At 54.8% G+C, this 27,523-nt stretch overlaps 1 protein-coding gene and 1 long non-coding RNA gene across 2 annotated transcripts in view; one reads left to right on the forward strand and one right to left on the reverse strand.

Annotated features, from left to right (window-relative positions):
- SEMA4G (semaphorin 4G) overlaps positions 1-27,523 on the forward strand; it is a 104,488-nt gene that overhangs the window by 52,429 nt on the left and 24,536 nt on the right. Inside the window, 3 exon segments of the mRNA XM_043518914.1 lie at positions 18,461-18,609; positions 26,340-26,402; positions 26,503-26,600. Coding sequence (XP_043374849.1) covers positions 18,461-18,609; positions 26,340-26,402; positions 26,503-26,600 — 310 coding nt within the window.
- LOC122461052 lies at positions 19,908-20,956 on the reverse strand. Its single transcript, XR_006282751.1, has 2 exons — positions 20,812-20,956; positions 19,908-20,012 (listed from the first exon to the last, which is right to left on the reverse strand). It is a non-coding gene; the product is annotated as an uncharacterized LOC122461052 (long non-coding RNA).

Genomic DNA, 27,523 nt, shown 5'->3' on the forward strand with positions numbered 1-27,523 from the left:
CACTAGGTCGAAATAAGAATTCTTCCGTCATCCTGGCCCCCTCCTCTCCGGGAGGTGGATTACCCAGGCTGCTGGGAGACCTTCCCCTCAACTCCGTTGGTGTAGGGAGCGTCTACACTAAGTACCGCAGGTGGGCCGCTGTCGCGTTTGAAGTGTGGATGAGGCCTGAGCCCCTCCCAGCTGGTCTTTTGAAGGTGCTGTCCAGGTTTCCTTCGAGGAGGAGGATGGAGAGGTTGGGGAGAGAGTGTGAAAAATTACAGTTGCCCTCATTCAGGTAAAAACAGTCTACGTGTTTCTTGACCGTCAGGGGCCACTGTACTCCACCCCCCTTCCTGCCTCCCTGAAGGTCTTGCCCCACTTCCTCCCTGCGGGGACGGCTCCATCTTGTAGCCACCAGCTTTCTCGACCCGGCTCTTCGGAGCTGCCCCTCGATGCTCACCAGCATCATCTGAAGCCCCTGTGCTGAGGGCTGAATGTGACAGTCTCTAAAAACAGCCCCTTGCAGCACTACAGCTCCCCATCTGGGCTGACCCCGTCACCTCTGATCTCTAGAGCTGCTGCAAGGGCTTGTTTCAGGCGGGAAGCCCAAGGGGAGGTTTGCAGCTGTAGCCGGAGGGGTAGAGGCTTTCCAGCCTTGTGTTCAGCCAGGACTCCCCCTGTGACGCATCTAAGTGTGTTAACAAGCCATGACCCCATCAGGCAGCCTCCCCTGGGGATCAGGAAATACCAGTCTAGACTAAACATCTGGACGCTGTGGCTTATGCTGCAGATGTGATCCTCTTTACAGAATGTATCCCGTGTTAAATGCAGAGGGAATCGATTCATAAATTCTGGTCCAGGAGACGCTGGGATAAATTCAGAGTAAATTAATTGACGTCAGAGTTGAGCGATGCTGCGGTAAATTTGTAACAGATCAGAATCTGGGTTGGGGGGGGGCCCTGCGTGCGCCTCAGGCACTGGAAATATAGCTGCCCTAGCACGGATTCAGGGAAGAGGGAGTGATAGAATGCAACATTTAAGGAATAATATTCCTGGACTTCCTTGTAGGGTAGGTCTATACATGCTTCCCTGCCATGGGCCCCACAGCTGCTTCTGACTTTTTCCCATGGAATTCAGCTGTGCTGGGCAGAAGGATGGATGGAAAGCAGGGCCCTTTCTATGAATGAGGGACCAGCGCAATCTGAGGTTCTGTAAACAAGGGGCATTGGACCTGCAAGGGATAGCTAGATGGCCAGCAAGGTAGAGGTGGGACAAAGATGGGTCTTATTGACTAGTGATGGTGAAGCAGTTGAGATGAACTTCTATGCCCCATAAAGTACCAGCTGGGCTGGTGCGGAATGGGTACCAAGTACCAGCTGGGCCGGTGCGGAATGGGTACCGGTCCAAGTACTAGCTGGGCCGGTGCGGAATGGGTACCGGTCCAAGTACCAGCTGGGCTGGTGCGGAATGGGTACCGGTCCAAGTACCAGCTGGGCCGGTGCGGAATGGGTACCGGTCCAAGTACTAGCTGGGCCGGTGCGGAATGGGTACCGGTCCAAGTACCAGCTGGGCTGGTGCGGAATGGGTACCGGTCCAAGTACCAGCTGGGCCCGTGTGGAACGGGAACCGGTCCAAGTACCAGCTGGGCCCGTGTGGAACGGGTACCAAGTACCAGCTGGGCCCATGTGGAATGGTTACCGGTCCAAGTACCAGGTGGGCCGGTGCGGAATTACCAGCAGGGTAAGGTAGACTATGTGACCCTCAACTTCCTTTCTCATTGATTCTTGAATCCGTGTGCTGAAGCGTTAGCTTTTTGCCGTGCTGACTTGGGATGCATTTGATTGCAGGTGCAAACAGAGGCTCATTTTGGAACAGATGGATGCTTCAGGCGTGAAGCACAATTCTGGATTTTTCCCCAGCTGGTTTCTCGCTGTCTTAGCGCCCAGTTCAGTCTGACACACTGCTGTGTTCAGAGGGGGCCTTTCCGAACCTCTGCAGAGAAATACATTTTAAAACTCCCTGACGGAAGATCATTTTCCAATTATTCTACAGTCTTCCTGAAGCCAGCTGGAAGCTGTGAGACAGCAAGAGGGGCGCAGGGCGGGTTTGCTTTTAGGCCTACAATGTTTTGGAGTGGTTCCATCTAACTTTCCCAGGCTTGTTAAATTGCCTCTCACACTGTAGGCTGCATCCCTGTAAGGTGAGCAGAGAGGGTAAAGCTAATCTCTGACCCTTGGGGCTCCAATATACATGTGCCACAATTGTGGCAAATAGGAAAGCTTTCAGCTCTTTTTGAAGTGAGCTTAGCTGCCCTGAAATATGGCAGCTCAGCAGTGCCCTGGGTTATCAAAGTTAGAGGGGGCTTAATTGGCTGTCTACACTTTCGGAGATTTCCTTTGGACTCAAACAGCTGCCAGAACTCGCCACGCTCTGAAGCAGCTGAGTGCAGTTCTGGTCGCCCCATCTTGACAAAGATATATTACAATAGGAAAAGATGCAGAAAAGGGCAACAAAAATGGTCAGGGGGATGGAACAGCTTCTGTATGAGGAAAGTTTTGAAAGACTGGGACTGTTCACCTTGGAAAAGAGACGACGAAGGGGGGATATGATAGAGGTCTATACAATCATGACAGGTGTGGAGGAAGTGAATAGGGAAGTGTTATTTACCCCTTCACATACCACAAGAACCAGGGGTCACTCAGTGAATAGGCAACAGCTTTAAAACAAACAGAAGTACTTTTTCACACAACGCACAGTCAACCTGTGGAACTCATTGCCAGGGGATGTTATCAAGGCCTAAAATGTAACTGGGTTCAAAAAAGAATTAGAAAGTTCATGGAGGCTAGATCGGTCAATGGCTATTAGCCACGATGGTCAGGGATGTAACCCTGTGCTCTGGGTATTCCTAAACCTCTGACTTCCAGATGCTGGGACAGGATGACAGGGGATGGATCACTTGATAATTGCCCGGTTCTGGTCATTCCTTCTCAAGCATCTGGTATTGGCCACCATTGGAAGGCAGGATACTGGGCTAGACGGACGATTGGTCTGACCCAGGATGGCTGTTCTTATGAAGATCATAGGGACTGTGGGCCCGATCCTCTGCTGGTGGACATTGTCCCAGCTCCATTGCAGCTGGGCCCTCTTCACCAGCTATGGTGTTTGAGACCCCTGGGCAATGACTTGAGGATGTAGGTGACCACATCCCAAGTCACAAGGAGCCTGAATTTTTCCTCCAGAGGTTCTGAGCACCCGCCAGGGGAAAGTCTGGTTTCAGAGGCCAGTGTTGAACTCAGATCTCAGGTAGCCTGGGGAATAGTCTCTCCCAAGGGAGTAGGGGATGTGCCATCTACGGGGATACTTAACCGGAGAGTGGAGGAGAATGCTGCTGGTCTCTGTACCACTCCCTGGGACCTCCCAGATGTAGCTCCTCCTTCCTTTGGATGCAGTACGGGAGCCCCATAGGAGCTGGGCCCACTGCTGCATGCTCTGGGCAGGGAGATAATTGCTGTGGACCTGTCTCCTCCTGCCAGTGCTCCTGGAGCATGGGTGAGAGTGCTGGGGGCAGGTGCACGGGCGCGCTGTGTCGCTGCAGGCCGCACCGCTGCATCGGCGCCGCTCTCCTGGTTGGCTAAGGCGGGAGTGCTGGGAAGGTAGTCCGGGGTCCCGAATAGAGCCCTCTCTGTCAAAGAGCTGCAGAAGGAAGCTGGGGTGTGTCCTGTCTGTGCCGGGGATGCTGAATCAGGAGCAGGGACTCTGCTGGAGGAAAAGCAGGCACCGAGCACTGCAAAGTCCGGGTGATGGGGAGCGCGGATCTGGGCAGCGGGACGGGCTGTGGTGGAGCCGGCAGCGGCCCAGTGAATGAAGGTGGCAAAGCGAGCTGGGCTGGAATTGGCGTGCCCACTGGGCTCTGATGTGGGGTGATCGGAAGGAGCGTGAAGTCCAGCATGGGGCTCAGAATAGACTGACCGTTCAGGGCACTGTCCCCGCGCCACGGCTGTTCTCTGCCTTCTGCAGGGCGGGCACAGCGGGAAGGGGAACTTAGCACTTTGATAAAAGCCTGACTCCGCTTCAACCCTTGCGTTGCCCTGAAATCCCGCCCCTGGCTGCTGCCTCTGTGCCACGGACGCCGCAGGCAGGTCCTCTGCCGCTGGGCCTGGCTGGGAAGGGGGTGGAGAACGCCGGTCCCTGGAGTTCTACACGCACAGCCCAGGTGACCGACTCTCTCGCGCCTCGGGGAAGCTGCCTGCAATGTATGTTTTGGGCCCCCTGCGCCATCGTGGAAGTGTGTCACCCAGCGCTGCAGTCCATCTGCCACGCCACCCCCAAGTGCATTGCAGCCATCATCTGGCCAGGCCAGCTCTGCCCCTCCTCGAGCTCTGTGCTGCCCCTCCTCCCCCAAAGCATTGCTTCGCCTGATGCTTCTCCCCTCTCTAAGGACCGGCGTCTTCCCGACGCGTCTCCCGTCGCTAAGGCCTGACTCTGGCAGAGCCCCTTAGTGTAGATGAACTGTAAGGCAGTTGCTGGCACAGCTGCCCCACCTCCTCGAACCCGATGTCAGGCCTAGAAGTGCTCTTCTGCTGGCATAGTTACATTTCCATTGGGGATTTTGCCAGCAGAGTTATGGCGGTTTGGGGTGTCATTTTTTCACAGCCCTGGTCAGCAGAGCTATGCCAGCTTAACTCTGTAGCATACACCCGGCCTCAGGTGTGTGACCAGCTACCAGCTGTCCTGTGCAGGGAGGGGCGCTGCTCGGCTGCTTTCCAGGACAATAACACTCAAAGTCCCCGTTAACCCTTTGGAGGAAGGCTCAGCAAACCTGTGGGCTGGGCCAGCTGTGTCTCTTGCCCTTGCAGTGATGAGCTTATTGCCCACCAAGAAGGGGAGCGAGCATCCCTTGGGGTTGGGACATTGCTGTCTGATTTATGCCGGCTCAGTCGCTTTCGGGGGGGATCCAAGAGCTCGCTCTAAAAACAGAAGTGCTCCTCTGGCTCTGTGCGAGCGTGGTGGTGAGTTCAGGCTGGGATCTACTCACAGCAGCCTGGGCTTCCCTTCCTCTAAAGTGACTGTGAAGGGCACTATCATCCAGCCCACCTGTGCACTGGGAGTGGAACACAGCCCTCCCTTCCTCTGATCAGCCGAGCTCTCTCCTCAGCTCTGCTCGCTGCAGCAGGGCAGAGAGGGGGAAGAGCTGGAACGGGGACCCAGGGAGAGCTCCTGCATGTGGGATCTGTGCTAAGGGAGCCAGCTTCTCCGCTCCCTCAGGGTGGCACCATCGTTTGACTCCATCGGGAACTGCGTAAAAATCCTTATCAAGGTCACACGCACAATCAGACTGTGCCTGGGTCCTGCACGCAGCCATTCCAGAGACCTAGTTTCACTGCAGAAGGCAAAACTGGGTTAGGCTGGAAGCTGCTGGGAAAAGGGTCCTTGCAGATTCCTCCCTCTTCTCCATTGCTGGAGTGAAAACCTGCTCCTCTGCCCTCCCCTGGGACAGGTACAGCACAGCCACCCCACCCCCCCCGGCAAGCTTTCCTCCCTCCCCCATGTCCTGGCACTGTGCTTTTCCCCACCCCAGGGCCCAGTCTGTTGCCGGTAAGAGGGGACAGTAGGCTCCAGCCTTCTTAGCCAGGGCCTCTCTGGGGATCAGTCATGATGAAGCCTTTTGTGCTATCGTCACCCGACCCCCTGGACCCATCATCAACCTGTTTTATCCCCGGGCCACAGAGCATGGCCAACCTGAGGCGGATCCCAGCATCCAAGCCAAAGGCTTCATTGTCCAGCTCTGATCTCTGGACCCACTGGGCATTATCAGCAGGCAGACAGGTCCCAGGGATGACATCTTCCCGGTGCGACTGCCTTGGTACCAGGCCAATGGGGCTGTTAAAAGGCTCACTCAGATCTGCCAGCAGAGACCGTCATCCACATCGGTGGAGCTGACTGGGGCTCTGTAGCTCCGGGCCTCGTTAGATCCTGATTAAGTAAGGCACCGTGTGGAATCTCTGGATCTTTCAGCCTCCTGCTTGTTTGCCTTCTGCTAGTTTTATTTCTCTTGCGCCCTAGACGCCAATCAGACCAAGATTGCTTCTCTGCCTTTAGGAAACACCCAGATCTGCCAGTCAGTGTCGGCTGCTGCTCTGAGCAAAGGATGGGCGAGGAAGCAGAATTTGAATCCTGGCTGTGACACTGCCTGTCCATGGGGACTCCGGCCCAGCCCTCTGCATAGGTGTTGAGTGAATGTGCCAGCCTGTCACCTGACCTGCATTCCCATCCCTCTACCATGGGCCAACCCCCATTGGGCCAAATGTTGCTCCTGGTTACACTGGTGCAAACCCGCAGTCTTCCTCAGAGGTTGGATTTGGCCCTGTCTGGCCAGCAGCAGCACATAGGAGTAACTCATTTCTCCCACCGTTCCTGAGTTGTTGTCCCCCCCCCCCCCAGGGCTGCCCCTTCTTCCAGGTGCTGAGGGTGAGATCGGCTGCCAGGTGGTTTAGGGGAGGCTGGGGTCTGGAACATGCTTATGACCCCCTTAAGACTTCTGTAAGGCGCTTGACTTGGTACCACCTGACACGGTGATTAAAAAAATAGAAAGCTATCAAATTAACATGGCCCACGTTAAGTGGATTAACAGCTGGCTAGCTGAGAGGTCTCAAAATGGAATTATCAATGGGGCAGCAGCACCCAATGGGAGTGTTTCCAGGAGGGTCCTGTTCTTGGCCCTCCGTTATTTGACATTTGTATTAACGACCTGGAAGAAAACATGAAATCATCGCTGGTAACGTTTGCAGATGACACAAGAAGTGGGGGGGTCTGTGTAGAATGAAGCGCACAGGTCACTGATCAAGTGATCTGGATTTCTTGGTAAACTGGGCACAAGCAACCAATGTGTGTTAATATGGCTAAATGTAAATGTATCCGTCTGGGAAGGAAGAATTCCACCGTGCTTACAGGGCGGGTGAGGCTAGCTTGGGAGGCAGCAACTTGTAGATTTGGAGGTTGAGGTAGAGAATCAAGGGACCCTGAGGTCTCAGCGCAGTGCTGTGGCCAGACATGCGTAAACAGGGGACTGTCAAGTAAGAGCAGAGAGGTTATTTTCCCTCTGGATTTGGCACTGGTGCGACCACTGCTGGGATCCTGTGTCCAGGTCTGGTGCCCACCATTCAAGAAGGATGTTGATGAATTGGAGAGGGGTCACAGAAAAGCCACAAGACTGATTTAAAGGGTTAGAAAACTTGCCTTGTAGCAAGGTGATCCATCTATTTTAGTTTAACAAAGAAAAGCTTAAGGGGTGACTTGATCACAGTCTGCAAATATCTGCATGGGGAATAAATCTTGAATAACGGGCTCCCCAGTCTAGCAGACAAAGGTCTAACACCATCCGATGGCTGGAAGCTGAAGCTAGACAAATTCAGACTAGAAATAAGGTGTCAGTGTTTAATAGTCAGTCAGTCAACCATTGGAGTAATTTACCAAGAGCCGGAGTGGATTCTCCATGGCTGACAATTTTAAAATCAGGCCTGGCTGGTTTTAGAACATAAGAGTTTCTAAGAGATCTACCCTAGGGATTATTCTGGGGAGGTCAGACGAGATGATCACACTGGTCCCCTCTGGCCTTGGGAGCTGTGAGTCTGTTCCAGCAGTGCCGTGGCAGGGAGAGCAGGGGTGGGTGCTGCCGTTGGGGTGGCCCATGGCCAGATGAGCCCGTGGCTTTGGTTCTGTACGCTCTCTGGCTGCTAGGGTGATGGCAGGCTGGCTCCATTGCCTCGGTAGCCCTTGCCATCTGCATGGCTCTCTTCCACCTTGCTGCCCTGCCCCGGGTCCCCGTCTGGTGCTGCAGGGAGCGGGGGGGGCCTCAGGCGCAAGCCACACAGCTTCCTGCAGTGCAGGAGTCTCCGTCAGCTGCCCGTGCTGGCCCCCACGCAGCGACCCTGCAGTATCCAGTCGTAACCTTACAGCCTGATAACATGCGTAGCTTGTCTCGGTCCTTAGCAGGGGTCTCAGCACATCCCAGGGCACCACATGAACCAGAGGGGCTGCAATGCCGCTGTGGGGCAAGCGGTGGAGCACAGAAAGGGGGCGTGGTTGGGTTTATGTAACTCTGGGATATTACCCGGGCTGCGCTCCACCCCAGACTGTACTTCCCCCAGGCAGCACCTGCCCATCCTGCCCTGTCCACTCCCCTCCCTCCACATCCATCTTCCCAGCTCCCAAGGCTGGGGGAGGAGGAGAGCTGGTGAATAAGAGATGAAAAGCTTCAACGAAACTCCGGAGGATCTCACGGATATCGAAACCTGGGCCCCAGGCAGCTGGCGCCCCAGCAAAGGGACGGCCGCTGGGGAATTTATGATGCGAGCGATTCTGCTCTCCACGCCCCACGTGCATCTCTCCCCCCATTCCCAGGCCTCTGTGCCAGCACATGTATCCTGCTGTCCGAACCCAGAATCTTACACGGCAGGGCCCCAGGCAGGGAGGACAGAATCAATGAGCAGAGGGGGCTCGTCCAGCTCTGATTCCTTGGAGCAGAGTGGGCTGTGGGACTGAAGTAACACAAACAGGCGGGTGTCGCGGCTTTGGGAGCAGTTGGGAGTTCCGGGCTCCAATCTCCCCGTAGGCTTGGGCCTCTTAGCTTGGGGAGAGGGGAAGGCAGTGAGCTGAAAAGTTGGCATCCTCCCCCTGGGCTCTTACCCCTCTTCCCCCCACCCCTCTCCTGCTCCATGACTAGCCGAGGGAAGATCTGCGTGGTCCCAGCCTCCAGGCAAATCCAGCCAACCCAACCCAGGCCGTGAGAGCAGGAAGCGTGTGGGAAGCGCGAGCAAGGCGAGGTCTCGATCCGGAGCGGCCCTATGCTGCCAGCAGCTGGTGTCCTTCCATCATGCTGGAACCTGGGTGGGATCAGGCTGGCTGGGGATGCTCTGCGTTAGAAGAGAATAATCGCTCCAGGTGAACGCGGTAATGTGACAGTTTCTAAGTGTAAGCAGGGGAACAGTCTCGCTATTGTGGGGAACTTTCCTGGCTTCTGCACGACCCTGGTGAAGTGGGCTAGCGAAAGGATCTGAGTCCTTGCTCCCACTTCCTTTACCCAGTGGCCTCCCTGCCCTTGAGGACTCCCCTTCCACTCTCCTGTCTGGCAGAGTCCTCGTAACCCCAACAAGGCTGGGCCCAGGATTCCTGGGGGGCTCGATCCCCAACCCTGCTGTGGTCACCTAGGACAGGGCTAGGGTATCCCCACTCCGGGATACTCTCTCTGCACTTCTCTGACCCACTGATCATTACATACAAGCTAAAGCAAATGCAAGTTATTTAATCAACAATTAATTTTAAAAAGAATAAGGGGAAATGGGAAAGGTTAAAGGAAACACATCACCCCGCTCTGTGGCAGGGAACATCACAGACAGTGTCTCTGGGATGTCAGGGCAGTTCACAGTCTGTTCCGTGTAAGTCCCCAGGTCGTCTCTCAGGCCCCCGCTGTGCTGCAGGGGTGCTGGGGGTTTGGACACTCGCTCTGGTGGTGGCCATTCGCTCTCAGGCTCTAAGTGGTAGGACCCTTCTGCCCAGTGTTGCCCCCGCCCTGTCGGGGTTACGATCCAAGCCTGGCCTGCAGAGCCTCTTGGCTGAGGCGTCTCCCTATGCTGGGCCCATTGCCCAAGATCCCCCTCACTCTCCCCAACTGCTCACGACACCCAGCTCCAGCTCCACTCTGCCTCAGAAACGGCTGCTGCTCTGCCTCCAGCTCCCTGGGCTGCTTCTTTGGCCCCTCTGGCTCTGGTTGCTGCAGCTCTGCTCCAGGACAGGTCCTGCTCTCTTTGGGCTGTGCCTCTGGCTTTGAGGCTGCAGCTCTGCTCTCAGCACAGGGTCTGCTCTCTCTGGCTGCTTATCTGGCCCAGCTCTGCCCCCCAGCTCAGCTCGGGCCCCTGCTTTCTCCTTAGCTTGCCCAGCTCTGTCTGACCCAGGCAATTCCAGCTCACACGGAGGTGAGACCTCCCTGGCCTCCTGACTCCCCGATTAGCCTGCTCGCCCTGTCATTCAGGCTGACCTGGAGCATTGGCCTCTCCCCACTGTTCCCAGGGACTGTCAGTCTCAGGGTCCTGATTCCCCATCGACCCTTCCCCCTTTTAGTACTGGGAGCTAGCAACTAAAACACCCCCACTGAATGTTAGTAAGGGGGCAACAGTCCCCTTACATAAGGCATTGGCAGCAGGCCCTCCTGCCCTGTTCCTCTGGCCGTACTCCGGCAGAACTCCTGGTGCTTTACCTGGGAGGCTGCCAGAGAGGAGAGCTCTGGCTTTGGGCCGTTGTCACGACTCACTGGGTGGGAAGCTACGCAGAACGGGGTTCCCTCCCGAGTCATTCCCTCAGAGCAGAAGCACACTCCGGAGGACCTTGGCAAGGCTATCAAAGGACGCCCCAAAAAGTAGGACAAGTAGCTGCCAGCCCTCCCCGCCACATGGCCTTTTGGGTCTCTTCCCTGTGCCACGCAAGCCTGACTGTCTCAGATCTGGGCAGGAACGGTCAGCCGCCGGCTCTCCAGGGAAGCAGCAGTTGCCGGGGTGCAATGGGTTTTGCACTGTATAGCGCTCCAGGGACCTTCGGGGAGAGAATGCCGTTGCCTGGCGCCGCGTGAGGTCACTGACTCCGAAAACCAGCAGGGAACGTGCATGTAGCGACTGCTGGCAAGCGCCTGATTGCCCACGTCACAGCAGATGGCAAGCTGGGGTCCTGTCGGTGGAAAAGTCACCTGGTAATGGCAGCTCTCGGCCTAAGTTACCTTCCCTCCCGCAGCCAGAGCCTAGAAAGTCATGTTTGTTTTCCTGGCCGCTTTGGAGAGTTGCTCTGCTCTGGTGCATTACTGAAGCAGCAATGGCATTTCCAAGGCAGGTGCCTGCCATCTGTTCCCACTCCCCTCAGCCAGGGTTCCAGCAGCTTAGAGGTCAAGATCAGATGGTTTGTGCTTTGCTCGGGAGGCGGGGGGGGGGTCCTTCTTATTTATTTCTGCACAGGCCTGTTTGTTCATAAAAGTTTAACGATGCAAATACCTTGCCTGTCTGAATTCCAGGTCGTTTGGGTGGGTGATCGTGCAGCTCAGTTGTACACACTGTCACAGTGATTGCATGTGCTGTCAGAAAGGCCAGTCATTTAGTGGACTGGAAGCTCTTTGGGGAAGGGACTGTGTCTACCTCAGTGTATGTACAGCATCGTGCACCGTGGGCCCCCAATCCTGAGTGGGGCCACTGGGCAGGACTGTACGATCAATATTACATGTGCAAAGGATAATACTTGGTGTTTCTAGCAATCTTTCAGCAGCAGATCTCAACATGCTTTACGAAGGAGGACGGTATTATTATCCTGATTTACAGATGGGGAAACTGAGGCAAGGTCACCCAGCAGCCCAGTGACAGAGCTGTGGGTAGAATAAGGTCTCCTGAACCCCACTCCAGTGAGTTATCCACTAGGCCGTGCTGCATCCAATTGTGTGCCTGAACTTTGTGAAGAACTGGCCAATAGCAAAGATCTCAAACCCCCTCGCAGCCATTGCTGGCTTTTCAGTAGGATGGGGATGGAACGGACAGACACACACACACACACACTCTCTCTGTCTCGCATTATCTGCATTGTGCCAGCAAAACTGACGCACAGAGAGGTTAAGTGACCCGTCTAAAGTCACACAGTGATTCCGAGGCAGCGCTGGGGACAGATCCTTGTTCCTTGCTCTGCTGTTTTGTTTAGTGTGTTGTTATTAGGGAGCAGGACCCTGTGGTGCTAGGCGCTGTATATACACACCCTGAAAAGACAGCCCCCGAGCTTACAAGTGATGTGACATGCTCTAACCACTCCACCGTGCTCGAACAACCAACTCTTGAGTGTTCCTCTGAGCAGGGGAACGGGGAGAGGATATGCTGGCCATCTCTTTGCTCCTTCTCCTTGGCCCCCGTTGAATCCAGCCCTGGTGCCTGCCTTCCTCAATCATCTCTTTCCCCTGCTGGGCAGGTTTTGAGTTGGTGTGGGCAGCTGCCTAGGCTCTCGCCTTGTGAGAGCGGATGAATTGCTACCAGGTGGCCAAACTCCCCAGCCCCACCCTCTCTCCGTCCAAGTGAAATTGGGTTGAACTAGCTGCTTCTATTGGTTGTTTAATGTCAGTGCTTTGGAGAGTGAATCCTGGGAGCCCAGCTCTCGGCCGTGGTTGGCTGGTTACATTCATGGGCGTGGGGCTGGAGCCCGGAGTGCCCCACACTAGCCTCACCCGCTCTGTTTCACGAATAACTTAGTTTCTGCAGCGCCCTCCAGCCCAAAGGATCCCATGGTTTCCAAACTTCAACTGATCTGCAGGGCCCGCTTCCACCGGCCTCCAAAATGCAGCCACCTCTGGGGCGAAACCTGGCAGTTATCTAATGGCCCCGCGCAACGGTACATAACAGTTCCATCCTCTGCTAGTCCTGGACTGCTTCCTTGAGGTCAGACAAGATGATTTAATGGTCCCTTCTGGCCTGAAAAGCTGACACAGGAATTCCACCTCCCTGGCTCTTTTCCTGCACTTTCAGTTGGATGCGGAAATGTGGCCAAGACACCCCTGGTGGCAGAGAGAGATCTGCTCCATGGCCGATGACCAGCCTGTTAAGACCTCAGTTTTGTGCCTCCCTGGAGGCCCCTTCGCGTCGCTGACTCAGTGCTGAGTCAGAGGGAAGCGTTTTTCCTCCTTGCAGTCCGCAGCGGCACTTCTGCACCAGCCAGTTGACCCTCGGAGGTTTCCCCCTCCTGGGATCCCAGCACCAAGGGCGGAGTCCCTGGGCCAGGTTACAGTCTCTCCCTCCCCGTTGCTGGGGGACGGATCCCTCGCAGAGCGGAGCTGGCTGCCTCACAGCCATTTGGGGATCGCTTCTGGAGCTGTGAGGGGCGTTGTGCCAGCCACGAGCTCCTCTCCCTTGAGCTTTGGCCTTCAATAACACATGGCGTGCCTGAGAGCCGCGTGGGTGGTCTGAGCAGTGTTCATCCATGCCCGAGTCCCTGCTGTCAGCTCTGGCTCTTGATATCTCCTGTCTCGAGCGCAGCCTGCCGGAGGGGAACCTGGGGCATGGAGAGAGGCAGCGATGTGTTGACGTCCACTCAGCGGCGGAGCCAAGAATCAAACCCCGGTGGCCTGATTCCCCCGTCGGTGCCTTAGCCGTGGATCTGTGCCTTGGGGGCAGGCTCAATAGAGAGGCCAAGGGCCCTGACACAGGCTGGAGTGAAGCCCAGCGCTGCGCTGAGCCGTCTCAGGGAAAAGCTCCTTCACTTCTCCCACCCAGAAATGCTGGATGCAGGGTCCTCTGACAGGCTGCCGGGAAAGGCCCTGCCCCATCTCATACTGCCCCAGATCCTGCCCGTCCAGAGGGGAAGCAGGCAGATCGCCTGGACTGCCGTGCATTGCTCAGGGCTGGTGCCTGGGGCGTTCCTGCACAATCCAGGGGCTGCTGCTGCAATGCACAATTCATAGCTGACACATAACGGCTACAGATTGGTGTCCAAAGTACCCCTGGGGGAAAGATGTGTGCAGCTGATGATGCCACCTGTGCAAACGTGGGTCCAGTGGGGACTATGTGGGGCAGTGCATAGGCCCTGACTTTTATTTTTCCCAGTGGGTCTCCACCCACAGAGTTGGTGCCTATGAGCCAATGGATAAGGCACCGGCTTGCAAGCTTGGATTCTGCTCCCAGCTCTGCTGCAGGCCAGGGTGACCTTGTGCACAGGGGTGAAAACTGCATTCCCTGTTCTGTACCAAGCTTTGAGCTCTAAAGGCTGCAAAGGGCTCTGGGAGGGCTCAGGGTCGAGTGGTGCGTGTATGTGGCTGCGATGGGCCCATTGCACCTGCTTTCCAGAGAGTTATGAGCCAACCAGCGGGGGCAGCAAGGTCCCCCGTGCTTCCTGCACTTAAACGGGGCTTCGATCTCCTAGCACCGGGCTGGCTCGGCCCGCCGGGCTGGGGCCTGAAAGGATCTCTCAGCGGCGCAAATGGGGGGGGGGGGTGAAGCCCCAGACAGACTCTGCCATTATGGGGAGCTCATCTCCTGAGCTGCTTCACCCTTCAGCATCTCCAAAGCCCAGCTGGCAGGAGCCCCCGCCTGGGGCTTTTGGTTAGTTATCTTCTTTCTGCAGGCCCCTCAGGATTGGGCCCAGACGCTGTTCCCTCGCAATGGCTCCTCAGCGGCCTGTGTGAAATTAGCGGCAGGAAGCACCCCGCCCTCCCCCTCACTGTTGGGCTCGATTGTGCCCCTGGTGAGCAGCCGCAGCAGGGGGGCGATGAGTTGGGTGGGCCACAGAGGCTGAGCCCCTCTTTTCCCCTGTCAACTTACTAAACCCTTGGAAAGCTCCCTCTGGCGTGGACCTGGGCCCCGGGAGCACCTCATCCTTTGTCCCTCCAGTTTCGAATCGCAGCTCCTGTGCGTGTTAGACTCAGGAACAAGACACAAACCTCAGACAGCTGCCTCTGGGCACCTGTAGGGAGATGGCATTGCTGGTGCTTTAAGGAGTGGGTGGAAAGGTTTGGCTCTTTTCCCTACAGCCGCAGTCAGATTTCCATGTGTCTTCCTTTTGTGCCTGGCTCTATAACTCCTAGGCAACACTATTCCTTGATGAATTCCAGCCGGGCTCTGTACACAGCCCTCAGGCGAGCTCTCCAGGGACTTGTTTTCTTCTCCTTCCAGCAGTGGAAGGACACCAGTGTCATAAACGGAGTGATTTGTTGTAGCAGGACCCCGACACTAATGGCTCCTGAATCTAAAGAGGGATTTTAATTAGTGAAGAAAACTTTCCAACTCGAGACTGAAAGCAATTAGGGCTGTTCGCTTTCCACAAGACCTTCCTCCTCATTTATTTCTTTTGTCCTTTTTCCCTCGTTAGCCAAGCTGGTTAAATAATAATACTTGATGTGCACATTCAAAGTGCTTTACAAACGTTGGTTAATCCTCACCCCTGGGGCTGCTTTCAGTTTCTTCAGACGAAAAGGTCTTTTTTTGGTTGGAGAAAACCCAACACTTTAAAAAAAAAAAAAAAAAAGGTGTGTCACATTTGTATGGCTGTGTTTTGTTTCCCCACAAACAGGGGTTTGGGCAATGGAAATGGAATGTTTGGGAGAATGTTTTCAGGAATTTGGGGGGCGGGAAATGGATACATTTCACCCACAAAACTTAAAATTTGCTCGTTCGAACACTTCCGAATGAAGACGGTTTTTAAGTTGTTCGCTAAACAGGTTTCCAGCCAGTTCTGCCCCAGCCCCTTCCCTGGGCTGGGTTAGGATCCCACAGTTCCGCTTCTTAAACCAGGGCAAAGAGAAGGTGACTTGGTGAAGGCCTCAGAAGGAAGCAGTGGCAGATCCAAGATAAGGAGCTGGGGGTTTCTGGCAGTTAGTCCTTCGCCACTACACTAAATCCCTTCCTGGGCCACTGGCTTTTGTTTTCATTTTTCCCACCATGCTGTGAGCCAGTGACCGCGCGGGTGTGAAACGTCGCAGGGAAACATTTACCGCTTTGCCCAGCGGCACGTGCTTCCTGCATCGCACTCCGCTGTGAAAGGCGACAAATCGGCCCGTCTCGCGGCAGCAAGGCCTGGGGATTCCCGAGCCACCGTCTGACTGGAAACGTGGCCCCTCTTCGTGACCCACCGGGCCCAGTCTCCTGGCTTAAAACCCGCACGATATTGCAGACTCTGGCAGGATCCGTCTCCAGCTCGTGCGGGGAAATCCCACTGAGGCCCGGTCCCCGGGCAGAAGAGGCACCAGGTTAACTAACAGACCCACACACTCGTATTGCTAGCCTGTGTGGAGACAGTTTCAGACGGGTCAGAGGGGCTTAGCCAGGCTCAGTGAATGTACACGCGACAGGCCTAGCACCAGTATTGCGTCGGGCTGGCTGCAGTGGGACTAACCAGCTTTAAAGTCTAGTTAAACCAGTGCCGTTGTACCAGGGAAAGGTGCCTCGTACAGGCCTAGCTTATCCCTCCTTCCTGCGTGGGTACCGCGATAGCGCTGCCCTTAAAGCACTCCGGGTGTAGTTACGCCGGCGGTTACAGCCGTGAGGCTCCCGTGGCTGTACACCAGGCCGGCGGTGCAGAGCCCCGTCTCCCTGCGGTGTTTGTGACGTCACAGCTGCTTCCCCCGCCACCGGGTGAGGCTTTCCCACTTCTGCTTACGAAACCCCAGCCTCGGCTCCCCCCCGGCCAAGGGAAGCAGCAAGCCGCCAGCCAGCCCCCACTTCCCGTCTCTCCCTGCCCCTGGGCATGAGCAGGGCTGGCAGCTCTAAGGGGAACTGAACGGGCCACGGCCACAGTCATGGGAGGCCCTGCCAGCTGCTGCCCCTTGGCAAGGTGCCTCCTCCCAGCCAAGATCCCCTCTCCCATGTGGGCACTTGATGCAAGCCGATGTGGGGAGGTCCTATAATGCACTAAAGCCAGGGGGCAGGGGAGACACTCTGAGCAGGGACTCACTTGGGCTGGCTTTGGGCCAATCTGCTGCCTCAGTTTCCCTCTAGGCTCCAAAGTCTCCATGTTCAGGGCTTCCCCTGGCTTACAGCCTAGCCTGCCTTGCCTTCCCTCCAGCCACACGACTCCTTGGTGGTCCTCTGAGCGGGGGGCTTTTCACCCAGCAGGCTCCTGCTTCCTGCATGGCTCTCCCTCTCTCCCTGACCTCAGGCTGCCCTTCTCTTCCCCACAGGCCTGGTTTCTAGTCCCCTGCTGCATCCTGTAAGCCCCACACCCATTTTGTCCACCTGGAGAGGTGGCTACACCTGGCCTAAGCCCCAAGCCCCTCAGGTGGCCAGCTCAGCTTGTGAGAAGTTCCCTTTGCCAAGTGGGAATTGAGAGGGTATAACAGTCCGGGGATGGGCTCCTGGGAGTCCCTGATTCCTTGAATCCCTTCCCTAGCTTCCTTCTGCATTAAGCTCTGGTTGTTCATCCTCCCTGCATGTCTCTGCTCCTGTTCCCTCCTGCTCTCTCTCTCCGCTCCCCTCCATCCTCCCTCCCACTTTCCCCTTTACCCCCTTCACTCTGTCCCCTGTATCCATGTGCCTTCCAGTGGGATGCCCTCCCTAAACCAGTCTCCCTCCTGAAACTTCTCTCCTGCCAGGACACCCCGGGCCCAGCATACAGTGCTGTTGTTGCATGCTGGGACCTGCTTCTCCATGGACCCCCACCTCCAGGATAGAGGAGCAGCAGCTCTGTGTCACTGCGCAGTCCTTTGGGCAAAGTTGGGGTGGGGGGGAGGAGCCTGCGTCTCCCGCACCAGCACCTTCCCCACCCAACTCCACAGCTGCAGGAGTTCCTGTCTGACTGTAAAGCACAGATTCATATTTCTTATGACAGGTTTCAGAGTAGCAGCCGTGTTAGTCTGTATTCTCAAAAGAAAAGGAGTACTTGTGGCACCTTAGAGACTAACAAATTTATTAGAGCATAAGCTTTTGTGAGCTACAGCTCACTTCATCGGATGCATATTTCTTATGGACGCTCTTGAGCCAACGCAAAGGTTCAGATACAAGCATGAAATAAACCCAGCTGTGCAGCAGCAGCCCGGGGGAGTGACAGTGGAGTACCTGATAGATGCAGTACTTAAACACAGATTGGTGAGAGAGAGGGGTTCCCTGGAGCTGGGGACCCGATACAGCAGCCCAAAAAAGAGCAAGCACTGAATCAAAGTGACCAGGACTCAGCATCGACAGCTGGTCTGCGGTTCGCGGGACCTCCAGAGATGAGTCACACTAGTTCCAGGGAAGCAGCCTTGTCCTTCAGCTCCTAATAAATGCAGCTCAGAAGCAGTGATCACATCTGCCTGCTTGTGCCCTGGCACGTCTGCAGAAGGGCATTGGTTCCTCTGCTCAGACTCATCTAGATGCTTGGTTTTCTTTTCCCACCCCGTGTAGATCAGTGGGTGATCTCTCAAGGTCCCTTTCACCCCACATTTGTGTGAGTCTGGGAGATTGCTCCAAAACCCGCGTTGTTGCCTACACATCCCAATGCTGAGTGCAGTCCGCAGGTCCTGGTTCACTTTGCCTGTCTACGGGAGCGACAATCCCAATGCAGTTTAGTTCTACCTGGCCGTTCGGTGTGCACATGGCCAACAGACCCCAGGTCCATCCCCTTCTGGAGGTGCAAACGGTTTCCCCACTGTGCATGGCCAAATCCTGAATCCTTCTCCCCTCTTTGAAATCTCACAATAGCACCCAGAACTTCTGGCCCAGGCCTGGGAAAACATACGTTTATATAGATCTGCAGATACCAGAGAAGTGGATTTCCCTTCTAATGCCAGTGAAGTTATCCCCACTCCTGTCTCATGCAGGTACATTAGAGGTGCAATTCACCCCTGTTTGGTGGGCTAGGACAAAGGGCTAGTCTCAGAGACCTACATCCCTGTGGGCTGGATGGGACCTGGGCCTTCTTGTAGGGGCAAATTTCCCCCTAGATGACCTGAGCCAACTAGCCAAGTGTCCTGTTCTAACACTGCCCTGTGCTTCTCCCCCAACAGAGTTGTCCGACGTCCGGCGCTTCAGCAGCCACGCCCTGAACTACACCACTCTGCTGCTGGAGGATGAGAAGGGGATCCTCTACGTGGGAGCGCGAGGGGCCATATTCGCCTTAAACTCCAGCAACATTGCCGATGGCTCCCAGAGGGAGGTGAGCAATGTCCCGCCTGGTCTTGGCTCCCTTTGCAGCAGCTTTGGCTGAGGTTCCTGAATGGCCAGTTGATTGTTTTGGGTGCGGCAACGATGCTGCCTGTAGGAGCCAGCTGAGTTCACTCAATTAGGGTGAAGTGCACACAGAATAGGGCAGACAAACCCCTGGTGGATATTCCAATACGTAGATTTACCAAAACAGCCTCTGTCTTACCTCACTGGTTACTCAGAAGTCCAAACAACGCAGTTCCCTTAAAGTGCCCAGCCTCCGGCCTCCCTCCAGACACACATGTCAGATATGATGATGATTACTGAAAGTGTTATCTCATCATATAAAAGAAAAGGTTCTTCCAATCCCAAAGGATCGGCCACACACCCAGGTCCAATGATAACTTAGATCTTACCCAAAATGCACGCTGACAGCCAATTCTTGTTAATTAAACTAAAATTTATTAAAAAAGAAAAGAGAGAGAGTTGGTTGAAAGATCAATATACATAGAGACTTGAGTTCAATTTCTTGAGGTCCAGATACCTAGCAGAGATGGTGAGTTTGTAGTTGCCAAAAGTTCTTTTAGAAATAGTCCATAGGTTACAGTCCAATGTCCATATTCAAGGTGACTCCAGTCAGTAATGGGGATCTCAATTCTTATGGCTTAGGGTTTCCCTTTCTAGAAACCCAAAGTAGATCTGAGATGAAGAAGGATCATGTCCCAGGGTTTTTATACATTTCCAGCAGCCTTTTGACCTGAGAAGACAATTGGCTTAACTTTCCTTCTCCCAAACATCATTGCAATTAGCACAGGGTAATTTATCCATTAAACAGGTTACCACAACCTTCAAAGAGACATCTAGACAATAATACTATTTCACTCAAGTGCCTTCCTAAATATTAATACTCTTTTTTTTTAATCTTTGAATCAAAGCCATAGTAATAGACCAGACTTGTTTGCTGACATCACAAGACCTGAGCAAACAGCTCCCCTTCTCTCTCTAACAATGCAGGCTTCATTTCAAAGCTCTGTTCATTTCCATCTCTTCTTAACCAGTCTTTAAAGGTCGGCCCTGGGCCAGGTCAGTCTGGGAGTTCATTAACTTTTTCTGGCCCTGTGTCACCTTTCAATGAGATAATTATATTACACTCCTAACGTCACAGGTATTGAATATCAGGCATCTGCAGCTGGGCAAAACCAAGTCACTGGTCGCTTGAAATCTTCTCCTTGGCTCCTAGCTGCTTTTTTTTTTTTTTAATGATATATAGGGGTCAGATTGGTGTGGGGGGAGGGCAAGGAGGTGGCACTCGTCTAAGCTCCACCCATAAATATAAGCCCCACCCACAAAAATAAGCTCCGCCCGTGTGTCCCCAAAACGAGGCCTGGCTCCCAGGAGAATGTGTGGATCAGTGACCTTTATCAATAAGGATAAATGCAGGGTCCTGCACTTAGGATGGAAGAATCCAATGCACCGCTACAGACTAGGGACCGAATGGCTCGGCAGCAGTTCTGCGGAAAAGGACCTAGGGGTGACAGTGGACGAGAAGCTGGATATGAGTCAGCAGTGTGCCCTTGTTGCCAAGAAGGCCAATGGCATTTTGGGATGTATAAGTAGGGGCATAGCGAGCAGATCGAGGGATGTGATCGTTCCCCTCTATTCGACACTGGTGAGGCCTCATCTGGAGTACTGTGTCCAGTTTTGGGCCCCACACTACAGGAAGGATGTGGATAAATTGGAAAGAGTACAGCGAAGGGCAACAAAAATGATTAGGGGTCTAGAGCACATGACTTATGAGGAGAGGCTGAGGGAGCTGGGATTGTTTAGTCTGCAGAAGAGAAGAATGAGGGGGGATTTGATAGCTGCTTTCAACTACCTGAAAGGGGGTTTCAAAGAGGATGGCTCTAGACTGTTCTCAATGGTAGCAGATGACAGAACGAGGAGTAATGGTCTCAAGTTGCAATGGGGAGGTTTAGATTGGATATTAGGAAAAACTTTTTCACTAAGAGGGGGTGAAACACTGGAATGCGTTACCTAGGGAGGTGGTAGAATCTCCTTCCTTAGAGGTTTTTAAGGTCAGGCTTGACAAAGCCCTGGCTGGGATGATTTAACTGGGACTTGGTCCTGCTTTGAGCAGGGGGTTGGACTAGATGACCTTCTGGGGTCCCTTCCAACCCTGATATTCTATGATTCTATGATTCTATGATTCTATGACCTTCCCTCTGCTTCCTCACACCAGCAGTGACAGAATGAACAAGGCTGATGTTTGAATTGGCGTCCCTGGTGTCTGAGCTAACCCCTGGCAGAGCTGAATGAGGTTTTCACCTCTTCTAGCGATTGCCCCAGGCTCTCTGCCTCAGTGACACTTGTCACGTTTTCGAGATTGTCTTCCTAAGGAGGACAGCTGCAGACTTTTTATTTTGTTCTACAAGCTGAGATTCTGGAGAGCAATTAACAGCTCTGGTTGGATGCTCGTTAGGGCTGGGTGAGACACGGTTTTCTAATCCCAGGAGAATTTTCAACAATCTGAAAAATGTTCCTGTCCCAAATTATTGAAAAAAGTCAAAATGTCAAAAATGTTCAAGAACCAAAGAACCACTGTCCAGCTCAGTCCAAACGTAACGTTTTGACCTTTTTAGCTCCCCCCCCCCCGCGTTTTTAGTGTAAATTTACAGACATTTCTTAACTAAAAGTAATTTTGACAACAAACTGAAACGTTCCAGTTCACCTGTCTCTGATCTCTTTGACCAAAGGTTTCCAAGTCTGGTGTTTCATTGTTCCTGACCGAGTTTCCTGATTAGTTTGGGTTTCGATAAATCTGCTTCTTTTTGGGGGGGGGGGACACTCCTGATCATCAGAGAGTTCCCAACCTGGCGGTGCAGGGAATGGGGCACGTGCTGGCTGTTTCTGAAGCCTGGACTTAAAGGGCAGAAATGGGCTGGGTTCCCCTAGCCGTTCCCAAAGTGCCCTGTGTTGCTCTCCAGTTGATAGGAGTGACGACCATTGTTCACAGTAGCTGCCCTCTCTCTGGGGCAGGAACAAGAGCTTTGCATGCTAGTGGACAGCTCTGGGCTGACAGTCCCAGAGGGGACGCCTTCTACAGGTGCAGCAGCCGCAGTGCAAGATGCTCCACTCCCACCCACAGGACCAGAAGGCTGGAGGAGGGTGTTCCTTGGCAGAGCAGGCAAAATTGACTCTCAAGTCCATCAGAGAGGGAGGGTGGGCATGCGGCTAAAACACAGCACAGGACTGGGACGCAGGAGATCAGGGTTCGTTTCCCAGCTGTGCCTCAGGATCACCACATGACCTTGGGCAAGTCACTTCTGTGCCTCAGTTTCCCATCTGCAAAACAGGGCTAGTAATCCTTCCCTTGTTTGCCTGGCTGTGTCTATGGTGAGCTCTTCAGGGCAGGGACCTTCTCTTGTTATGCCCAGCACCTCGCACCAGGGGGCCCGGATCTCAGTTGGCACTATCGTGATTCCAGTCATTAGTAACAATGACCAGGCTCTGTCATCTCTCCGTTGCCTGACTTAGCTGAGCTAGTTCTTGGTACCAAGTGAGTTTGCTCCCAGCAACCCCTTCTGCCTCACCAGGGTGCAGATTGTTGCTCCTATCCTTCCCCGGGGTCTCTGTCCCCACCTGGGGCCGGTCCATCATCCGGCAGGCATACAGGTCCATTTCAGTGACTTGCCGCCACTCCTGCATATTGGGGTTGGTCCATCTGTCCTCCCAGTTGATGCCCTCAAGTGCTTCTCCCTCAAAACCTCAGCTGCTTTACCTCCTTCTTTTGGGGTACATGCCAAGCCCCCCGGCAATGCCGGCTGTTGTCCACTGAACAAGGTGGGATGGGGAGAACATCCTTCCTGCAAATTTCTCCCTGGGCCCTGGCACCCAGCAGCTGAAACCAAACCAAACCCATGGTGCTATAAAGCACCCGATCTGGGGTCACAGGCGTTAAGGCCAGAAGGGGCCCCCTCGGTAACCTAGCCAGACCTGCTGTAGAGCACAGGCTGTTCATCTGCACCCAGCAGGGAGCCTAAGAATCTGGAGCAGGCCAAAGTCCAGGCTCTTTGCCCCAGGCAGAGTGTGGCGGGGGATTGGGGTACAGGAGGGGCTGAAGGGAGCCGGGGCAGCGTGTCCTCAGCAGTCAGCCCTCCCTCGTGGACTCTGCTGTTCCCCCAGCCCAAGCGCAGCCACTTGGAGGAAGCGCTGCAACGCACTGCTTTGGCCAGGCTCTTCGCTCGCCCCACAGCCTGCTGTTCAGCCTCTCCTGGCAGCTTCTTATGGCTGAGGCAGACAGGGATTGTGGAGCACTGGATCCCTGTGCAGCAGAAGAGCCCTTTGCTTTCATCTAAAGCCACGGGCAGCGCGTCCAGCCAGGATGGCGATGGGCACCAGGCAGCATCCGTGCCCATCTCGCCGAGCCCCTTATCCCCAAACCCCACGTGGTCAAACACATCTGGCGCCCAGCTCCTCCCCAGATGTGTCCCCAAGTGACCTTTAAACCCCGGGCCCACTGCCCCCCACCCCGCACATGCCATGCTCCTGGGCTGCCATTGCAAACACGGTCCACTGAAGTCCATGCAGCCTCCACGCCAGGCCTCGCAGGGCGTCTGGCCGCCCGGCAGCTGGGACGTGCCATGACTGAAGGAGCTGTCGGCAGCGGGTCCCCTTTGCAGGCCTGTGAGTTTACCCCTGCGCCGTCACTGCCATCACTGTGTCTTCGTTTCCTTTTCCATCTGCTGTGGGAACGGCCCGGAGCTGCGCGGCGAGAGCGGCGAGCCACCCGCTAGCTCTGCGCGGTCGAGCGGCTCGCCCGCTCTCTGGCTGGGAGCGGGGCGCGGCAGGGCAGCCAGCGGAGACTCCAGAGATGGTGGTGGGGGGACGCGGGCGGCGAGCGAGGGGAGCTGTCCTCTGGTGGAGGGGTGGTTTGGTCCGAGTTCGGGCTAGCTGCCCGGCTGCTGTGGCAGCTTTTGCTCGTCTGTGGCCGGCCGGGGGCGTGCAAACGTCTCTCTGGGAGCCTTGCGACTGTCCTCCGTGAATTGCCTGGCGGCCTGAGTGCGCCACGCTGGGCTAGGCCAGAGCCACCCAGCAGGTGCCCAAGGCAGCAGCTCATTTGCGAATCTGTCCACTCCTCCTCCCCGAACTCATGGCGTAGGCAGCACCCCCCCCGGTTTTCCCAGCTCTGAATCCTGTAGGCCCACACCTTTCTGCCCAGCCCGGCTCCTGGGAGCTCCAGGGCGGAGCAGGCCTGGGGTGATGCAGGGGGAGAGGCATAGCCTGAAGGCAGTAGGGCAGGCAGCCCAGATAGTGGAGCTGCCAGCTCCCCTGCGGCCAGTTCAATGTCTCCCCAAAGCTGGATGCCTCGCCCCGTCCTGGATCCTTCTCCGCCTGTCTGTCTCATGCCCCTCGGTCCAGTGTCCCGTTCCTTGCTGCCCCAAGCGCCAGCACCCTCCCTCAAGCCGTGATCTCTGTAACTCGCTCACGGGTGCTCCTGCTGCTCCCTTCCCCCAACAGCCCATCCCAAATGCTGCCACTAAAGTCCTTCCCTCTCCCCCATGCTGGGACCCCCCTCTCCGGATCCCCTGGCCACCCCCTCCTGAAGGAACTTGACACCTGCCGAGAACCCCTGTCTCCCTCCCCTCCAACTCTGCAGCTGCTGCTGGGTGCCTGGGACAATGGGACCCCCCACCCCAGGGTGCTGGCTCGATGGGATGAACTGGGCTGGCACATCCTACCCCAACCCTCTCTGCCCAGGGTCTCTTGCAGTGCCAGCCCAGAGGCCCCGATGAGGGACGCTGTCAGAATGGGCCTGCAGGACTGGTGGTAGCCGGCAGCTAAGGATACGTGTCCACAGGTGGTTGAGAGGTCAGACCATTGCAGGGTAGAGTTAAGGTTTTCCAGCCATTAAGTCCTTCCAGATCCTGTTGTCCTGGACACACACACAGTCTTTTGTGTCCCAATTTTAAGACACCGCCCCCCACTGACGGGAGCAGTGGATGTGGTTTCGCAACCTGACAAATAGGCGGGTGATGAATGTTGTCTCTGCGCCAGCCTCAGCGGAGCTGCCCTCCCCATGAGGTGCCAGTCCATCCGGAGGTCTTACTGACAGCCACGCCGTCTCTGTGCCAGCCCCGCTGCATTGGCAGGATGGTGTTGCTGGGCAGTGGAGAGGCATTTTTGCTTCTGTCTCTGTCTCTCCGTGCCTTTCCCACGAGGGGCCCCAGGGCTTTTGTCACAACGGCAGCAGTGTCCTAGTTGCACGATCGTTTTATTATGCGTATATGTATTTATTATGTATATTATGGTGGCACCCTGTCTGGCCTGTGCCTCCTCTGGCCCAGGTCGTGGTGAGTTTGGGCACTAGAGTTTCACATTGCTGGGCAGTGCCCCCTCCTGGGGTGGATTCTCCAGGGCATAAACTGGGTGGTTTAAGCTCCTTCCGGTTCTGCTCAATATCTTCATCATTGATTTAGATGACAGCATAGAGTGTCCACTCATACAGTGTGCGGACGATACCAAGCTGGGAGGGGTTGCAAGTGCTTTGGAGACAGGGTGAAAATTCAAAATGATCTGGACAAACTGGAGAAATGGTCTGAAGTAAATAGGATGAAATTCAATAAGGACAAATGCAAAGTTCTCCATGTAGGAAGGATCAATCAGTTGCACACATACAAAATGGGAAATGACTGCCTAGGAAGGAGTGCTGTGGAAAGGGATCTGGGGGTCATAGTGGATCACAAGCTAAATATGAGTCAGCAGTGTAACACTGTTGCATAAAAAGCGAACATCATTCTGGGATGTATTAGGAGTGTTGTAAGCAAGACATGAGAAGTAATTCTTATGATCTACTCCGCGCTGATTAGGCCTCAGTTGGAGTATTGTGTCCAGCTCTGGGCGCCACATTTCAGGAAAGATGTGGACAAATTGGAGAAAGTCCAGAGAAGAGAAACAAAAATGATTAAAGGTCTAGAAAACATGACCTATGAGGGAAGATTGAAAAAACTGGGTTTGTTTAGTCTGGAGAAGAGATGACTGAGGGGACATGATCACAGTTTTCAAGTACATAAAAGGTTGTTACAAGGAGGAGAGAGAAAATTGTTCTTCTTAAACTAGGCTAGGACAAGAAGCAATGGGCTTAAATTGCAGCAAGGGTTGGACATTAGGTTGGACATTAGGAAAAACTTCCTAATTGTCATAGTGGTTAAGCATTGCCTTGGGAGGTTGTGGAATCTCCAACATCGGATATTTTTAAGTGCAGGTTGGACAAACACCTGCCAGGGATGGTCTAGATAATACTTAGTCCTGCCACGAGTGCAGGGGCCTGGACTAGATGACCTCTCAAGGTCCCTTCCAGTCCCGTGATTCCATAAGTGGGACAAAGTGAACTGGTCAGTCCGGACAGTCTGCCCCTTTGCTTTGTGCAGGGAAGGCAGGGGAACTCAAAGCACTAAAACCTCAGTCTGTGAAAGGCATTTTCCAGGTGAGTTGGGTGCTGCTGCTGCCCAGCGAGCCCCCGGCCTGGGATTAATAGCAACCAGGTCTTTATTTTAGTCAAGAAGCATGGAAAATAAATGGACCCAGGTGTGGGGCTGTTCCTGGCACTGGTCAACCTGCCATTAGTGTTTACCAGCCGTTGGCTCTTTAGGGGCTTTGGTGACATCACTCCAGGGCGTTGTGGGGCAACTATCGTCTCCACAGCCGGGAGGTACCGGTGAGTAACGACCCCTTTTCCCTTCACAGATCCGGTGGGAGGCATCTCTGGAGAAGCAAACCGACTGCCTCCAAAAGGGCAAGAACAACAAGGTATTTGCAGTGGGGTCTCTGCACGTGTGTGGGGGGGAGGTGTGGGCGGCCTGCAGGCGGGGTCAGGCCCCCGCGTGATGCTCTTTCTTCCTCTCTGCAGACCGAGTGCTTCAACCACATCCGGCTCGTGCAGAGGCTGAACGACACTCACCTGTACGCCTGCGGGACCTACGCCTTCCACCGCTGTGCGCGGCCATCGTGAGTGTGAACATGGCGGCGGGGGGGGGGGAATTCACGAGGAGGGAAACCCTGGCTGGGTGTTGGATGCTCCCTCCATCTTTGTTCATCGCTCCGTGCTCCGGCCCGTCACAGTTTTCTGTCTCTTCAGTGCTCTGTCTCCCGACCGGTATATTCCTGCAACAAGTCCCAAGCCTAGCTCGCGGTTGTCCCTGGACCCGTTCAACGCAGGGAGGGGCTTAGCATCCGCCAGCAAGGGGTGCTCCGCCAGCCCTTCTTTGGAAGGGTTATGGACTGTCATTTTATGGGAAGGAGAAAAATCCCTAGGGTTGAGTTTTTCTTCTTGGGGGAGCTGGTTGGATTGGCTCAAGGCCCGGCTTGTGGCTTTTAGAAACGTGAAGATGAGCGGAACTGTTTTCAGGAAACGTAAAGGGGAAAAACCAGGGACATCGGTGTCTTCATTTGAGCGTTCCCCTCGCAGCGTCTGCAACCCGAATCCCGCAGCCCAGGCCCCGCCGCGTGATAGTCACGAATTAAATGTGGCTCGCAAGGACGTGGCTGGATCTTGGCCTCCGCCTCAAGCTGCCCCACCCAGCACCCAGGCAGGGAGTGAAAGAGTCCATTCTGGGCTTTCTGTTCTTCACCTTAGTCACCTCTGGTCTTTGATAAACAGGCGAGGGCACATTTTAAACCAGTGTGGGGCTTTCATCTGAAGGTCCCTTCGCTGATGTGAGACGTTGTGGACACAGGCATGGTTAGGGTTATCAAATTTATAAAAATAGTCAGGGCTGGTGGAAGGTTGCCTGACACTTCCCATTATAAGACCCTGTTTTCAGTTGCTTATGACCGTGCCTGTCTGGTAGCCGTCTGGTCCGTTAGTTAGCTAGTCTAGCCGTCTGGTTGGAAGAGCCAAGCCCCGGTATCCGCCAGATTCCACCGTGTTC

Source organism: Dermochelys coriacea, chromosome 7 (genome assembly GCF_009764565.3).
Source record: "Dermochelys coriacea isolate rDerCor1 chromosome 7, rDerCor1.pri.v4, whole genome shotgun sequence".
NCBI classification, from domain to species: domain Eukaryota; kingdom Metazoa; phylum Chordata; order Testudines; family Dermochelyidae; genus Dermochelys; species Dermochelys coriacea.